Consider the following 19,017-nt stretch of genomic DNA (forward strand, 5'->3'; position numbering starts at 1 on the left):
CTCTGAGAGAGGGTATGTTTTCCTCTTCCAATATTCAATGCACGTTCTGAACTATCCATATCTCACCCTAACGGTCACTATTAAATAGCCACCTTCTCACTACATTGAGTCAAACACCACCAGTGCATGATTATTAGGACGTTTATGATAATGTACCTTACAATACATTGCCATATTTTTATGGTTAATCCTGATGTTGTTATTTTCCTAGCCACTGTAACCTGTACTAGACCAATAGTTGTACAATCTACTGTAAATACTTTATTTATTTTGTTATCATTTCTTTTATTTAGTACATTGATGAAGGTCTATGACCGAAACGTCTATTGTATGTACTCTCCTTAATTAATTAATCCTCACTTGCATTTCATCACGTGTGTGCCAAGTTGATCTATAACGATATATGGTTTGGGCACCTACTTGCGCACCACTCCTAATAGTAGTGCCTATGGCTATCTTTCATAAATTTTAGCATTTAGTGAACCTAGTAAAAAGAGGCAAACAAAAAACCAGTGTGGGATTGTACTTTTTTTGCAATTTCACCGCACTTGGAATTTTTTCCCATTTTCTATTACACGACATGGTAAAACCAATGGTGTCGTTCAAAAGTACAACTCATGCCGCAAAAAACAAGCCCTCACATGGCCATGTTGACAAAAAATAAAAAAGTTATGGCTCTGAGAAGGGGAGCAAAAAATGAAAATGCAAAATCAAAAATAGGTAACTTAATTTTAGTCCAATAATAATTCACAAACTGGCACTTCCTAATCAGATAATTACACAAGTATGGACTAACACTGAACCAGAAGCCACAAGAAGAGATCCTAATATTAAAATCCAAATTTTTTTATTAATGTAATGTAAAAACAAACAATTATGTAATAAGACAGACAACAGTCCCCTAACTAGGAGGGACACTGGGTGAAAATCAGTCCTTCACAGTAGTAGCAGTTTGGGGCTATTTTTGAAGCAAATAGATCTCAATATCCAAACAGACATAATATATAACATGTTTGTGGGCATGGATTTATATATGAGGCAAAGATGCAACAAAGCTATATCCCGTATAGTGACAATATGTGGATGCCGGCACAACTGACCAGTATTATAAATGCCGTTTTACACAAATAGATGCACATAAATACAATAGAGAAAATTCAGTATATATTACCCGATTAGTGAAATGCATTGCAGACCCAGTGAGGAGATCAGCATGCCTCCTCAACCCGGATGCCCCCGGAAGAAGCGGATGCGAAACAAGCTGTGGCAAGAAGGTTTGCTGTGTCTGTCAGTTTAGTGTCCAGAGGCTGGAGGCACTACCAGGAGACAGGCCAGTACACCAGGAGACGTGGAGGGGGCCGTAGGAGGGCAACAACCCAGCAGCAGGACCGCTATCTCAGCCTTTGTGCAAGAAGGAACAGGAGGAGCACTTCCAGAGCCCTGCAAAATGACCTCCAGCAGTCCACAAATAAGTAAATCAAGCTTCTATAAAATCAAACTGTCCACTTAAGAAGCAACACTGTTTGACAATCAATTTCACATGCTGTTGTGCAAATGGAATAGACAACAGATGGAAATTATTGGCAATTATCAAGACTCACTCAATAAAGGAGTGGTTGTGCAGGTGGGGACCACAGACCACATCTCAGTACCAATGCTTTCTGGCTGTTGTTTTGGTCACTTTGAATGTTGGTTGGGCTTTCACACTCGTGGTAGCATGAGACGGACTCTACAACCCACAAAAGTGGCTCAGGTAGTGCAGCTCATCTAGGATGGCACATCAATGCGAGCTGTGGCAAGAAGGTTAGCTGTGTCTGTCAGCGTAGTGTCCAGAGGCTGGAGGCGCTATCTGGAGACAGGCCAGTACACCAGGAGATGTGGAGGGGGCCGTAGGAGGGCAACAACCCAGCAGCAGGACTACTACCTCAGCCTTTGTGCAAGGAGGAAAATGACCTCCAGCAGGCCACAAATGTGCACGTGTCTGCACAAACAGTTAGAAACCGACTCCATGAGGATGGTCTGAGTGCCCGATGTCCAAAGATGGGGGTTGTGCTCACAGCCCCACACCGTGCAGGACACTTGGCATTTGCCACAGAACACTAGGATTGGCAAATTCACCACTGGCGCCCTGTGCTATTCACAGATGAAAGCAGGTTCACACTGAGCATATGTGATAGTCTGGAGGCACCATGGAGAGCGATCTGCTGCCTGCAACATCCTTCAGCATGACCGGTTTCACAGTGGGTCAGTAATGGTGTGGGGTAGCATTTCTTTGGTGGGCCGCATAGCCCTCCATGTGCTTGCCAGAGGTAGCCTGACTGCCATTAGGTACCGAGATGAGATCCTCAGACCCCTTGTGAGACCATATGCTGGTGCGGTTGGCCCTGGGTTCCTCCTAATTGAGGACAAGGCCAGACCTCATGTGGCTGGAGTGTGTCAGCAGTTCCTGCAAGATGAAGGCATTGAAGCTATGGACTTGCCCACCAGTTCCCCAAACCTGAATCCGATTAAACACATCTGGGACATCATGTCTCGCAACATCCACCAACGTCACATTGCACCACAGACTGTCCAGAAGTTGGTGGATGGTTTAGTCCAGGTCTGGGAGGAGATCCCTCAGGACACCATCCACCGCCTCACCAGGAGCATGCCCAGGCATTGTAGGGTGTCATACAGGCACGTGGAGGCCACACACACTACTGAGCATCATTTCCGTGTTTTGAAGCATTTCCACTGAAATTGGATCAGCCTGTAACTTAATTTTCCACTTTGATTTTGAGCATAATTTCAACTCCAGACCTCCGTGGGATATTACTTGTGCTTTACGTTGATCATTTTTAGGTTTTATTGTGCTCAACACATTCCACTATGTAATTAGTAAAAATTGACAACTGGAATATTTCATTCAGTGATATCTAGGATGTGGGATTTTAGTGTTCCCTTTATTTTTTTGAGCAGTGTATATGCAGCAATAGGATTTCTCCATCCTAGGTGCATTAATCAACATCTATCATCTGTGACAGAGTCACTGGTGAAGTGATAGAGTTGAGATACCTGCCACTGCGCATGATGACGTCAGTAATGTAAAACCAAAATAGTTTCCTTCAGTACACTACTTGTTGGCATGGTTTATATAAGCTTATATGATGGGCTGGTTTTAGTGGACCTCCATAGAGCGGGTGTTAGGGGGTCCACCGTATCTCTACATGCATAGTCCTGACAGGATCTGTGTGATGTCAGGATCATGTGATCAGTCACATGATGGAGGAGTCACATTGTCTAGGCTTAAATGGCTGATTGCCAAAGCTTTCAGTGTTCAGGAGGTGCCTGGCGAGAGAGCACTCCAGGAAAGTATATGCTAATCTGAACCGTGAACATTACTGCCTGTGAGCTGGCTAATCCCCGCTAGGAAAACGACTGTGTTTCTTTTTGTTTCTTTGTTTTACTGTTTTGCCCAGAGGCAAAATTAACTTTTGTTCGTGGGAAAACCCCTTTGAAAAGCAAATATTAATGCCAACATGGCTCATAAAAAATGTGTCAATGACAATGAAAGGAAAGCAGCAAAGACACAACATCGAAGACAACAAAGGGCAAATGAGACTCTTGAAGAGCAACAGCATCACTGGGACAAAAACAATGCATATAAGCGTAGGCGTCAAGTACATGAGTGCCCTGATGCAAAAGTCATTGGATTATCACAGGATGCCATTAGGTAACAATAGCACCGCATGCCAGCCCCCATCGTGACAATACCACTCTCCTGATAAGATGGCATCGGGCCTCCATCTAGTATATATATATTTTTTTTTTTATTTTTTATTTTTATTTTTTCACAAATAAACGCAAGTCGTATCGAAGAAATGTTACCACTATCATGAAGTATGATCTGTCACGAAAATATAGTCTCAGTATCCATTGAAGCGTTCCAGAGTTATTACCACATACTGACACTGGTCAGAATTGTATTATTTGGCCTGGTCATGAAGGTGAAAACAGGCTTGGGGATAAAGGGGTTAAAGAAGGTTGTTCTGCCAACAACATGTATCACCTCTTCACCCAATAGGTAGGAAATGTATACCGTATATACTTGAGTATAAGCCGAGATTTTCAGCCCAAATTTTTGGGCTGAAAGTGCCCCTCTCGGCTTATACTCGAGTCACGGTCTGTGGCAGGGTCGGCGGGTGAGGGGGAGAGGGCGCTGAGGCATACTTACCTAGTCCCGGCGATCCTGACGCTCCCCCTGCCCGTCACACTGTCTTTGGGTGCCGCAGCTCTTCCCCTGTACAGCGGTCACGTGGGACCGCTCATTAAACTTATGAATATGGACTCCACTCCCATAGGGGTGGAGCCGCATATTCATTTCTCTAATCAGCGGTGCCAGTGACTGCTGACAGAGGAAGAGGCTGCGGCACCCGGAGACCAGCTGTCCGGGGGAAGGAGCGGGACGCCGGGAGCAGGTAAGTATCGCATATTTACCTGTCCACGTTCCACACGCCGAGCGCCACTCTGTCTTCCCGGCGTCTCTCCGCTCTGACTGTTCAGGTCAGAGGGCGCGATGACGCATATAGTGTGCGCGCCGCCCTCTGCCTGATCAGTCAGTGCGGAGAGACCCCGGGGAGCTGCAAGCAAGAAAGGTGAGTATGTGTTTTTTTTTTTTAATTGCAGCAGCAGCACCAGCGTTATATATGGCACAGATTTATGTGGAGCATCTATGGGGCCAAACTGAACGCTGCAGAGCATTCCATATGGGGCAGCTTTATAATGAGCATCTATGGGGCCAAACTGAACGGTGCAGAGCATATAGGGCACAGCTATATAAGGAGCATCTATGGGGCCAAACTGAACGGTGCAGAGCATATAGGGCACAGCTTTATAATGAGCATCTATGGGGCCAAACTGAAGGGTGCAGAGCATATAGGGCACAGCTTTATAATGAGCATCTATGGGGCCAAACTGAACGGTGCAGAGCATATAGGGCACAGCTACAATGGTGTTCAAAAGTCCTGCATAGGCGTGAAGAAAACTATATGTTTCATACTTCTGCATCTCTACAGTGAAACTGGTGGGACATATATGTTTTTGTAATCCCTCATCGTATGCCATACTCATTTTTGAATGTCCCAAGTGTATAAATTGTTATGGTATGCGCATTTTTGATAATTTTTTTTACAGCATAACCATACCTACACCAGTACAGTGTGTAGAATGGTGAACAGGTTTCTAAGTTCATTAACTTCCAATGCAAGTTCACACAGACTTAAATTTAACTTTTTAAGATTTATTATTTTTTATTTAATTCAGAGTCCTGAAAAGGGCCTTTAGAGTGCATCTTTAGCTTCTAATACTTTACTGGCCAGCCTTTGCTCTTGAGCACCAGCTTGCATCTCTGTGGCATTGAGTGAACAAGCTTCTGCAGATGTTCACGAGTGATGATGTGGTTCCAGGCCTGTATCAGAGCCTCAATCAACTCACTCTTGGTCCTTGGCTGTTTTCTAGATATCTCTAATGATACCTTGTGCCACAAATTTTCAATTGGATTGAGGTCCGGGGACTGAGCTGGCCAGTCAATAGTAGCCACCTTGTTCTTTTTTTTCCTTTCCGTTACTGTCTTAGCTCTGTGACAAGGAGCATTATCATCCTGGAAGATGTAATCCCCTGAAAAGAGGTGTTGAGCAGAAGGAAGCATTTTCTTATTAAGGATGTCTATGTATTTTTTTGCATTAACCATACCCTCCACAATATGAAGCCTTCCAACACCATTGGCTGCCATACAGCCCCAGACCATTACTTTCATCGGATGTTTCACAGAGAAGCTCAAACACTCTGGCTTGTACTCTTCATGTGGGAACCTTCTCACATAAGACTTGCCATCATTTCCTAAAATGCAAAAAGTGCTTTCATCACTAAATAGCACTTTTTCCCACTCCTCCTTCCTCCATTTTAAATATTTCAATGCCCACAGTTTTCGCCTTTGTCTTTGTATGGATGTCATCAATGGCTTCTTTCGGGCCTTGCACCCTCTCAATCCTGCTTCCAAACATCTCTTCCTAACAGTTGATGTTGCTACCTCAATATTGCACTTTTCTTGCCATTCTCGCAGAAGCTGAGGAGAGGTGAGTTTTCGATTGGCAAGGGATGTTCTTATGAGTACTCTATCCTCCCTTTTAGTTGACTTTCTGGGCCGACCAGATCTGGGCCTGTCCTGGGTAATTCCAAGCTGCTTATGTTTCTGCAAAATTCTTACGACTGTACTCTGATTACAGCCGACCTTCCTTGCGATCTGGGGGCCAGTATAACCCTCTTCATGTAGCACCACAACTCGCACACGATCCTCCGCTGACAAAAATCTGAAGGCTCCCATCATAAAACTCTACAGTATGATTCAGCTAGATAGACCAACAGATAAAACAAACAAACAAAGCAGCAGATGGGATGTAATGTGATTGGCTGCCATATCCAGGTTATGATTGGTCACAAGAACCTCATCTGTGATTGGCTAATTTTGGATCTGAAGCTGTACAATATTTAGTTGTGCTTTCAATTCCCATATTGTTGCAATAATATCAGGCAAAACTGCTTCAAAAGCTAAAAATATTACAGGGAGAGAATGCAAAATTGTATTCTGAACAAAACCATATATAATATGTCATATTAGCATTGAAGATATTCGACAGAAAACGTTTAAAACTTGAAAAATCAATTTATCCTATACCTATGCAGGACTTTTGAACACCACTGTATATAAGGAGCATCTATGGGGCCAAACTGAACGGTGCAGAGCATATAGGGCACAGCTATATAAGGAGCATCTATGGGGCCAAACTGAACGGTGCAGAGCATATAGGGCACAGCTATATAAGGAGCATCTATGGGGCCAAACTGAACGGTGCAGAGCATATAGGGCACAGCTATGTAAGGAGCATCTATGGGGCCAAACTGAACGGTGCAGAGCATATAGGGCACAGCTTTATAATGAGCATCTATGGGGCCAAACTGAACGGTGCAGAGCATATATGGCACAGATTTATAAGGAGCATCTATGGGGCCATAATGAACGGTGCAGAGCATATATGGCACAGCTTTATATGGAGCATCTATAGGGCCATAATGAACGGTGCAGAGCATATATGGCACAGCTTTATATGGAGCATCTATAGGGCCATAATGAACGGTGCAGAGCATTGTATATGTGGCACAGCTTTATATGGAGCATCTATGGGGCCATAATGAACGGTGCAGAGCATTCTATATGGCACAGCTATATATGGATAATATATAATATATGGGGCAATAATCAATGGTATGGAGCATTATATATGGCACAGCTTTATATGGAGCATCTATGGGGCAATAATGAATGGTATGGAGCATCTATTTTTATTTTTGAAATTCACCGGTAGCTGCTGCATTTTCCACCCTAGGCTTATACTCGAGTCAATAAGTTTTCCCAGTTTTTTGTGGCAAAATTAGGGGGGTCGGCTTATACTCGGGTCGGCTTATACTCGAGTATATACGGTAATTGCTGGGGGTCTTTAAGGCCCCTGTGTGGGTGGAGAAGTAAGGAGCATGTGTGACCACTACACCTTTCACTACATACAGTGGGTACGGAAAGTATTCAGACTGCTTTAAATTTTTGACTCTTTGTTTCATTGCAGCCATTTGGTGAATTCAAAAAAGTTATTTTTTTTTTCATTAATGTACACTCTGCACCCCATCTTGACTGAAAAATCAGAAATGTAGACATTTTTGCAAATTTATTAAAAAAGGAAAACTGAAATATCACATGGTCATAAGTATTCAGACCCTTTGCTCAGACACTCGTATTTAAGTCACATGCTGTCCGTTTCCTTGTGATCCTCCTTGAGATGATTCTACTCCTTCATTGGAGTCCAGCTGTGTTTAATTAAACTGATAGGACTTGATTTGGAAAGGCACACACCTGTCTATATAAGACCTCACAGCTCATAGTGCATGTCAGACCAAATGAGAATCATGAGGTCAAGGGAACTGGCCAAGGAGCTCAGAGACAGAATTGTGGCAAGGCACAGATCTGGCCAAGGTTACAACTGAATTTCTGCAGTACTCAAGGTTCCTAAGAGTATAGTGGCCTCCATAATCCTTAAATGGAAGAAGTTTGGGACCACAGAAGTCTTCCTAGACCTGGCCGTCCAGCCAAACTGAGCAATCATGGGAGAAGAGCCTTGGTGAGAGAGGTAAAGAACCCCAAGATCACTGTGGCTGAACTCCAGAGATGCAGTAGGGAGATGGCAGAAAGTTCCACAAAGTCAACTATCACTGCAGCCCTCCACCAGTCGGGCCTTTATGGCAGAGTGGTCTGGCGGAAGCCTCTCCTCCGTGCAAGACTCGTATGAAAGCCGCATAGAGTTTGCTTAAAAAACACATGAAATACTCCCAGAATATGAGAAATAAGATTCTCTGGTCTGATGAGATGAAAATAGACATTTTTGGTGATAATTATAAGTGGTATTTGTGAAGGAAACCAGGCACTGCTCATCACCAATACAATCCCAACAGTGAAACGTGGTGGCAGCATCATGCTATGGGGGTGTTTTTCAGTTGCAAAGACAGGACTATTGGTTGCCATTGAAGAAAACATGAATGCGGCCATGTACAGAGATATCCTGGATGAAAACCTCTTCCAGAGTTCTCCGAACCTCAGACTTGGCTGAAGGTTCAACTTCCAACGAGACGATGACCCTAAGCACACAGCTAAAATAACAAAGGAGTGGCTTCAGAAAAACTCTGTCACCATTCTTGACTGGCCCAGCCAGAGCCCTGACCTAAACCCAATTGAGCATCTCTGGAGAGACCTGAAAATGGCTGTCCACCAATGTTCACCATCCAACCTGACGGAACTGTAGAGGATCTGCAAGCAAGAATGGCAGAGGATCCCCAAATCCAGGTGTGAAAAACTTGTTGCATCATTCCGAAGAAGTCTCATGGTTGTACTAGCTCAAAAGGGTGCTTCTACTTAATACTGAGCAAAGGGTCCAAATACTTATGACCATGTGATATTTTTGTTTTTGTTGTTTTTTTGCTAAATTTGCAAAAAGTAGTACATTTGTTTTTTTTTTTCAGTAAAGATGGCATGCAGAGTGTACATTAATGAGAAAAAATGAACTTTGTTGAATTTACCAAATGGCTGCAATGAAACAAAGAGTGAAAAATTTTAAAGGGGTCTTAACAATTTCCATACCCACTGTATATGAGTACTAAGCGCACATGCGTGCAATTGTTCCATTCACTCGAGGAGCTTTGACTCCTCTTTTCTTGTGATTGTTGTGTTATCGGCGTTCATACATTGTGTTCTGTGTTTGGGAGATCTAATATTGTTTAATGAAGAACCCCTGTATTATGTATTCTGATCCCCTTGTCCCAATAGTATTTGTCCATCTTTACATTATGGTTTATCCCCTTTCCAATGCAAACCAGTTTCGGTCTTCTTGACAGACAATTTGACGTGTGCAATGTAGTCAGATACTCAAGGAAGAAAAAAAAACATGAAAATGGAATTTGCCTTCATGCCAAGCAAAGTTGATAAAACCTATCTAAAGGACCATGAGAGTCAAATATTGAAAAAATAAGTAAAATACTAATTTTCATTTAGAACATGATTTAAACCAATGTTAAATAATACGTATTATCAAAATTCATAAATGACATTCCACATTTAGAGTGTCAAAAATGTGATGAAACGATTAGGATTGTCTTACATAGATCTTGTACTAAATTGTGCGTAGACAAGGGAGAAACAAAGTAACATACATGACTGACACATGGAATGAGTAAAGATAAGGCAGTACTATGGCCAGGAGAAAGTATAAAGCTTGGGGTATCCAGGAAATAATCTCTACTTATGATTTGGGGCAATTTCTTAGGGGTCACCTAAGAAATTGCCCCAAATCTGTCCAAAGCCAAGTACATACTCCTTATGTATAGGATTTGGCCTCCTGGATCCCAGCCACTTAATTCTCCGATAGATTTGATCTTTTGATATATATTTGATATATATTTTAAATATAAATTGTGAAATATTCTACTGTTCTGCCCTTTTTTGCATTCAGTAATCTATACATGGGAAAAGACCTGTTCATCAGATATCAAACAACCCCCACCTCACCTCCGCTCAAATGTCACTGATCATAGAAGAGGTTTTACACAATTGGTATTTTGTCAGTCCAGATATTTTTTTTTTTTAAATAAAAACAGGATAAATGGCATACAAAGTATTTACTCATCAGATTCTTGTAAGAATAACATTACTCAGCAGTTGGTCTTTGGCGTTTACAGAGTAGGGCACTATGAGAACCTTTTCAGAAAAGTCTGTCTTTATGTTGCTGAAACACCACTATATCGCTGCACTTTTTAAGTGCACTGATACAATTTTATATTGATGTGTGCCATTACTAACAATATATATCTCTGTTGTCTATTATTTTTGCATGGGCAAATTAATGGACCAATCTTCACTAAATTTTGCAAATGGGTAAATCATGTGCTTCCAAAGGTTTTATTCTTGGTTTCAGTTTTCTAGGACCTAACATTGCCGACATATTTGCCAAAAACATAACCAAAAGCAAATATTAATTAGATATAAAGTTAGGACCAAATCTTCCCCAAATGGGCTATATGGATAAATCTGGCACATCAAAGGTTTTACACCAGGTCAATAACAGTAAGTCTTAGAGAGCTGAAACCTGATATGAAACTTTCTGAAGCACCAGATATACCCATTTTGCAATTTTGGGTCAGATTGGTTCAACAGTTTGGCCATAGACTACATATTATTTTTTGTGTTCTGCCTTTGGGGAAATAGGTTTCATAACTGTAGGACTGTATTATTATTATCATACATTTTTATAGCGCCATTTATTCCATGGCGCTTTACATGTGAACGGGGCAAATATAAAAAAAAGTACAATAAACATGAGTAAAACAAGGAACACACAAGTACAGGAGGAGAGAGGACCCTGCCTGCGAGGGCTCACAGTCTACAGGGGATGGCTGATGATACACTAGGAGAGGGTAAAGTTGGTCATGCGGCGGTTCAGCAGACAGAAGATCGCTGCAGGTTGTAGCCTTGTTGGAAGAGGTGAGTCTTCAGGTTCCTTTTGAAGGTTTCCGTGGTAAGTGAGAGCCTAATGTGTTGGGATAGAGAGTTCCAGAGTATAGGGGAAGCACGGGAGAAGTCTTGGATGTGGTTGTGTGAGGAAGAGATGCGAGAGGAGTAGAGAAGAAGATCGTGAGAGGATCAAAGGTTGCGTGTAGGTAGGTACCGGGAGACCATGTCACAGATGTATGGAGGAGACAGGTTGTGAATGGCTTTGTATGTCATTGTTAGTGTTTTGAACTGTAGCCTCTGGGCAATAGGAAGCCAATGAAGGGTCTGGCAGAGAAGAGAGGCTGGGGAATAATGGGTAGACAGGTGGATTAGTCGGGCAGCAGAGTTTAGGATGGATTGGAGTGGTGCCAGAGTGCTAGATGGAAGGCCAGAGAGTAGGAGGTTGCAGTAGTCGAGGCAGGAGATGATAAGGGCATGCACTAGTGTTTTTGTGGTTTCATGGTCAAGGAATGCACGGATCCAGGAAATGTTTTTGAGTTGGAATTGGCAGGAGGCAAGGGCTTGAATATGTGGCTTGAAAGAAAGGGCAGAGTCAAGGATCACCCCGAGGCACCGAGCGTGCGGGACTGGAGAAAGTGGGCAGCCATTGACATTGATGGATAGGTCGGGTGGAGGGGTAGCGTGAGGTGGAGGAAAGATGATGAATTCTGTTTTGTCCATGTTCAGTTTTAGAAGGCGAGCAGAAAAGAAAGCTGAAATAGCAGACAGACATTGTGGGATTTTGGTCAGTAAGGAAGTGAGGTCAGGTCCAGATAGGTAGATCTGCGTGTCATGAGCGTAGAGATGATATTTTAAACCGTGGGATTCTATGAGCTGTCTTAGGCCGAAGGTGTAGATGGAGAAGAGTAGGGATTCTAGAACTGAGCCTTGGGGAACACTGATAGACAGGGGGCGAGATGAGGAGTGGTGTGGGAGAGGAAGACACTGAATGTCAGGTCTGTTAGATATGATGAGATCCAGGATAGGGCCAAGTCTGTGATGCCAAGAGATGAGAGAATCTGTAACAGGAGGGAATGGTCCACAGTGTTGAAGGCAGAAGACAGGTCCAGGAGGAGGAGGACAGAGTAGTGTTGTTTGCTCTTGGCGGTTAGTAGGTCGTTGGTCACTGTATCATTTTGCCCCCCAAAAAAGAATATATAAGCATTCTCGAGATATTCGCAAAAACATGGAACATGAAAGCAAAATATAATTTACGACCAAACATTTGGACCAATCTGCCCCAAATGTGCCACATGGGTAAATCGGGAACTTTGGAAGATTTTACATCGGGTATCTGTTCTTTTGGGATACAACTTTCTTAACATAGTCATCAAAAAACGGAATATGAAAGAAAAACTGAAGTTAAATATCATAGTGCCACAACTGGAGATGTAAAAAAAAAAAGTACAACTTGTCCTGCAAAAATCAAGCCCCCATATGGCTATATTGATGGGAAAATAAAGTTGTGGCTCTGGGAGGAAGGGGAGCAAAAAATGAAACCACAAAAAAAACAGAAAATCGCACGGTGGTGAAGGGATTAAATGATCGGCCCTGTCTTTAAGCACCAAGTGCCAATACTTGGTTTGAACAGTCATTCTGTGCTGACCCAGTACCTTTAACCTCTTCTCAACCTGTGACTTATAGGTACTTCGTAGGTCATGTCTCTGCACTCCATGCGGGCTCCTGCGCTGAGCCCGCATGTTTTCCTGCACATGACAGTTGATCTGATGAACTATCATGTGCTCCTAACAGTCGCGATCCACCTGCAGCTATTAACATGTTAAATGCCTGCCACCGGTTCTCAAGCAGGTTATCATTTTCGCTACACACAGAAAGGGCAGAGATGATCCCAGCTTCTAGTCTCCCATGGAGACTATTGAAGCAGGTTTGAACTAGAAAAAATATATATGAAAGTTCAAATCAGCCCCCTTCCACCCAATCCAAATAAAACAATTTAAAATACACATATTTGGTATCGTAACGATCAGAATCAACCAATCTATGAATATATAAAAAAAAGTAATCCGATCGGTAAATTTCGTAACAAGAAAATCAAAACTCCAGAATTACGGGGTTTTTTTGTCCGCCACAACATTGCAATAGTATGCAATAACAGGCCATCAAAAGATCGTATCTACCCCAAAATGGTATCAATAAAAACATCAGCTCGGCGTGGAAAAAATAAGCCCTCACCCAGCCCCAGATCCGGAAAAATGGAGACGCTGCAGGTCTCAGAAAATGGCGACATTTATTTTTTGCAAACCTTAGATTTTCTTCACCACTTAAATAAAAAAGAGCCTATACATGTTTGGTATCTGCGAACACGTAATGACCTAGAGAATCATAACAGTAGGTCACTTTTAGTATTTGGTGAAACATGTTAAAAGAAAAAACAATTGTGGAATTACACTTTTTTATTTTCACCGCACTGCAATTTTTTTTAACACTTTTCCAGTACACGATATGATAAAACTAATGGTGTCGGTCAAAAATACAACTCATCCCACAAAAAAACAAACTATCACACAGCCAAAATAAATAAGTCAAGGCTCTGGGAAGACAGGGAGCAAAAAATGGAAACGGAAAAACCCAAGGTCATGAAGGGGTTAAACCGAGTAGACTCATGCAAGACTAGGCTATTCTACTGTTGTTGTTATATATATATATACAGTACATACATATACACACATGTATACACTAGTTTGCACTTTGTTTTGCAGGGGTGCAATATTTTATAGTAATGAGGTGCAGAAGTATTCCATTCCTTTTCCTGGATCAGATGCTGCTGTCGTGGAGAGGACCCAACGTTATCTCTATGAGAATCTGCAGGAGACTCCTGTGAGTAATGTCTGTTGGTTGTTTCTGTATTACTTGAAAAACTATAAAGGTTACACCATGAATTACCAAGAATGATTACTGTAGTCTAAAACATCAAAACTGCATTACTGCCATAGAAAATGGGGAAAAAAGGAAAGAAAGCGTTATATATAGTGTATACACTTGAGCTCAAAAGTTTACATACCCCAGCAGAATTTTTGCTTTGTTACCCTTTTTTTCAGAGAATATGAATGATAAAGCCAAAACGTTTTCTCCACACATGGTTAGAGGTTGGGTGAAGCCATTTATTGTCAAACTACTGTGTTTTCTCTTTTTAATTCATAATGACAACCCAAAACATCCTAATGACCCTGTTCAAAAGTTTACATGCCCCATTTCTTAATACCAAGTATTGCCTCCTTTAACATCAGTGACAGCTTAATAATAATAATAATAATAATAATCTTTATATAGCGCTAACATATTCCCCAGCGCTTTCCAGTTTGCACACATTATCATCGCTGTCCCCATTGGGGCTCACAATCTACATTCTCTATCAGTATTAAATAAACCCCAGAAAAAGAAGAATAACCATCCAGAGTTCACCCACATGCTCACAACCCGAGTGGGGGAGCCTAGACAAGAGGGGACTCAAAAGAATTTTTTGAAAAAGGACACTCCTACTAAAGAATAAACCAAGAGAAAATGGAGTACATGTCCATAAAAATTGAAGTTTTATTAACCATAATAAATGACATACACAGATTTAACAATACTACAGAACATACAAGAGAATTTATGCACAGGGTGGGTAGCACAGACTAACACAGACTGGTGCTGTCCATCACCGACGCCATATTCAGGGGCGGCCCCCTGAAGAAGCCGACGCGAAACGCGCGTTGGGGCAACGGTGCTGTCCTGGTCTGACGCCTGCTTGTTGGTAAGAGCATAGGAATGGATTTTTACATATAGCTACCTTGGGTAGTAGCCTGTGTACAGGGCTTTACCATGTTTTTCTATACAGTTTATCTATTTTCCACTTTTTTCTGTGCTCTGCAGATATATACTTATATAGGCATATGATCTCTTTACATATGGCGTCGGTGATGGACAGCACCAGTCTGTGTTAGTCTGTGCTACCCACCCTGTGCATAAATTCTCTTGTATGTTCTGTAGTATTGTTAAATCTGTGTATGTCATTTTTTATGGTTAATAAAACTTCAATTTTTATGGACATGTACTCAATTTTCTCTTGGTTTATTCTCTATCAGTATGTCTTTGGAATGTGGGAGGAAACTGGGGTACCCCGAGGAAACCCACGCAAACACGGGGAGAACATACAAACTCCTTGAAGATTTTGTCCAAGGTGGGATTAGAACCCAGGACTACAGAGCTGCAAGGCTGCAGAGCTATCCACTGAGCCACCGAAGCTTGAAGTCTTTTGTGGTAATTGTGGGTGAGGTTCTTTATTTTCTCAGGTGGTCTCTTCTTGGCAAAAGCCTCCAGTTCCTGTAAATTCCTGGGCTCTCTAGCATGAACTGTGCGCTTGAGATTTCCCCAGAGTGGCTCAATGATATTGAGGTGAGGAGACTGAGAAGGCCACACCAGAACTTTCACTTTGTTCTGCTGTAGCCAATCACAGGTCGACTTAGCCTTGTGTTTTGGATAGTTGTCATGGTGGAACGTCCAAGTACGTCCCATGCGCAACTTCCGGGCTGATGATTGCAAATTTGCCTCCAGTACTTGCTGATAACATGCTGCATTAATCTTTCCTTCAACTTTGACCAAGTTCCCTGTGCCTTTTTGAAGCTCACACATCCCCAAAATATCAGCGATCCACCTCCGTGCTTTACAGTATTAATGGTGTTCCTTTCATCATAGGTCTTGTTGACCTCTCTCCAAATGTAATGTTTATGGTTGTGGATAAAAAGTTAAATTTTTTCATCACTCCAAATTACCTTGTTCCAGAAGTTTTGAGGCTTGTCTCTGTGCTGTTTTGCATATTGTAGGTGATGTACTTTGTGGCATTTGCACAGAAATGGCTTTCTTTTGGCGACTCAATCATGCAGCCCAGTTTTCTTCAAGTGCCTCCTTATTGTGCATCTTGAAACAGCCACACTGCTAGTTTTCAGAGTATCCTGTACTTCAGCTGATGTTATTTGTGGGTTTTTCTTTGCATCCCGAACAATTTTCCTGGCAGTTGTGGACAACATTTTTGTTGGTCTAAGTGACCGTGGTTTTGTTTTTACAGAGCTACTGATTTTCCATTTGTTAATCACAGTTTGAACGCTGCTGACTGGCATTATCAATTCCTTGGATATCTTTTTGTATCCCTTTCCTGTTTTATGCAGTTCAACTACTTGTCCCATAGATCTGTTGACAGTTCTTTTGCTTTCCCCATGACTCACAATCCAGAAATGTCAGTGGCTGGATGAAAGAGGCAAGAGCCTGTCTGGATCCCAGAAACTCACTCAGTTTTATGCACACACTGATTACAAGCAAACAGGTCACAGGTGAGGATGTTACCTTTAGTAGCCATTCAAACCCATTTGTGTCAACTTCTGTGCATGTTATCTGGCCAAAATTACCAGGGTATGTGAACTTTTGATCAGGGTCATTCGGATGTTTTGGGTTGTCATTATGATTTAAAAAGAGAGAACACAGTAATTTGACAATAAATGGCTTCACCCAACCACTAACCATGAGTGGAGAAAAAGTTTTAGTGTTATTATTCATATTCTCTGAAAAAAAGCCAAGAAATCAACAATTCTGCAGGGGTATGTAAATTTTTGAGTATAACTGTATATGAAATATTCATCTGCAAGATTGCTATGAAAAATAGAGTGAAAAAGAAGGTACTTAGCGCATAAATTGGCCAATATATGTGCGCCCAACTGCCATGTCAAGGCGTCCTTCACTGTTGGGTCCCTGTCCTGATATGTCACCTCTCCTGGGCAAAAAAAAGCCTACAATTTATGGGTCAGAAATAGACCAACTAACTTCTTAAAATCACTAGCGGGAGTGCACATGTCCAAAAAGAGTTAGATACAAATAGTGAAAAAGACCAGCACATCCAAGCTAGGTGCCAACCAAAAAAATTATAACTTTAAAAACTATCTCTGGTTGTTTCTGTATTCACGTTGTTCATGTGATTAATGTTGGAAATATGTTTCAGTTAGCGAGGAGAGTGCAACACCAGCATCGTTTTCAAACTCTTAAGATTAGGGTTATATAACATGAAGGCTAACTTGTGAAACATTGTAGTTGCGCAATAGCAGCTCTCAAATCACAGCTAGACACCGATAGCTGCTACTGCGCTGGCGCGGGTGGCGCCATCTTGCCATCATGGAGGAGGATTTTTTTTTCTTCTCCAGTAAGATGACACCTCCCGCGCCTGCGCAGTAGTAGCTATTGGATTGCGACACCGATGGCTGCTAATGCTGTGCAGGTGCGTCCGGCGCCATTTTCAAACGGTTTTTTTTTTCATAGCTGGATAACATCAAAAAAATTTATTTTTGCCACACTAAACATGCGAGTATGCTGCAGAGCAGGTGTCACAGCTGGCACCTGCCTGCAGAAGCGTTTTTTGTCTCTTTCTTCAGTACGTTGGGTATTCATTATGCAAACTAGGGGGCAGGTCACTGAGGAATGAGTGATCTGTCAGCAGTCTGCATTATGAATATCTAATCAGAGTACCACATACACCAACCCCACCTTAGAGCATTAGAATCTCATTAACTACAAACTGAAAATAAAGATTAAAGAATAACCATAAGACGGATTTCATCAATCAAGGTATCATTTTAATCAGTATAATGGCGCCGACCTGACACTGTAGGTTACTGTGCACAGTCCTGCTGATAGGTTCCCTTTAAGTGATGAAAGTAAGTTAAAAAAAAAATCTGTCCAAAAGAATGTGGTCATTCTATTCTAAAAATCAAGGGGCGTTAATATGTTGTTGGTTCTCTTTCTGCAGCCGTGACAGCTTTTCTTCAGGGAAGGTTTTCCACAATATTTTTGAGTGTGCCTGAAGGAATTGTTACTCATTCATTCATAAAAAAAAAGTTTATGAAAAAGACCTTCTTATTCAACATCAGAGTGTCACGACTCTTTTTAGGAGTCGTGACCGTTCTGGTTCTGCTTTAATTTAAACTTTTTTTTACTTTTGCACCAGCAAAGGTTAATGTCAGTTTCCTTGCAGGCAGCTGCTTTCTTACTGGTCAGCTGATGTGGGTGGTGACCACTTACACCATCTTTTAAACAGTCACATGACTCATCAGCTGACTGTTGGTAATAGTTTGTCTATGTAGATCAACCTAGGATTTTGCAGCTCTCTGGTGCCAGCGGTGTGTCTGCTGTATCTGTGGAGTTTGGTTTCCTGATTCCATATCCTCTGCGCTGTGGAGTTTGGCAGTAGAGGCTGGAGCTAAGTTTCTTTTTTCCATTCGCTGTCTAGCCAGGGTATTGTTAGGTGACAGCTAAGGACTAGGCACATGATGGCGGAAGTGGGAAGGACCCGCATAGGGCATTAGGGGACCTTATGGATAGGCACAGGTTGTTGTCAGGTAGTGCCCCATCCCTCGCTCCTTACTGTTTGGGCCTTCCTCTCCCTTTTTCTATCCCATTGTATGTGTGTGTGTTGTGCCGTCCACCGGACTTTCACAGCCCGTGTGTGACACAGAGTCTGATTTCTCTATCTACGGTACCTTCTAGTTCCCTAAATCACGTACATGGGATGTTAATGCCACTACAAATTTCTTAAGTATTTACATCTGAGAATAAAACAGGACTTCATAACTTTTCTGGATATCCTTATTGACAAAGATCAAATGGAACACTTGGGGACCCGTACATTTTAAGAAATCTGCGTCTATTAACCATCTACTCTTATGCGAGCGTTGCCATCCTTACTCCCTTAAGGCCAGTTTCACACGTCTGTTTTTTCCAGTACTGGAAGAAAACTGTACTGGAGATGACAGTGTCCATGTGTGTAATACTTGCAGCACACGTTTGGCAACCATGTGCCGCATCAGTACCACACGCACGAGCGCCATGGAAGCAGCAGTACACTTAATGCT

The 19,017-nt window shown here is 42.1% G+C and overlaps 1 protein-coding gene across 4 annotated transcripts in view; it reads left to right on the forward strand.

Annotated features, from left to right (window-relative positions):
• LOC143804772 (saccharopine dehydrogenase-like oxidoreductase) overlaps nt 1-19,017 on the forward strand; it is a 193,010-nt gene that overhangs the window by 92,485 nt on the left and 81,508 nt on the right. For all 4 annotated transcript variants that reach the window (XM_077283172.1, XM_077283173.1, XM_077283175.1 and 1 more), the window contains exon 7: nt 13,843-13,960. In XM_077283172.1, coding sequence (XP_077139287.1) covers nt 13,843-13,960 — 118 coding nt within the window. The remainder of the gene's footprint in view (nt 1-13,842; nt 13,961-19,017) is intronic.

This window comes from Ranitomeya variabilis, chromosome 2 (genome assembly GCF_051348905.1).
Source record: "Ranitomeya variabilis isolate aRanVar5 chromosome 2, aRanVar5.hap1, whole genome shotgun sequence".
Lineage (NCBI taxonomy): Eukaryota > Metazoa > Chordata > Amphibia > Anura > Dendrobatidae > Ranitomeya > Ranitomeya variabilis.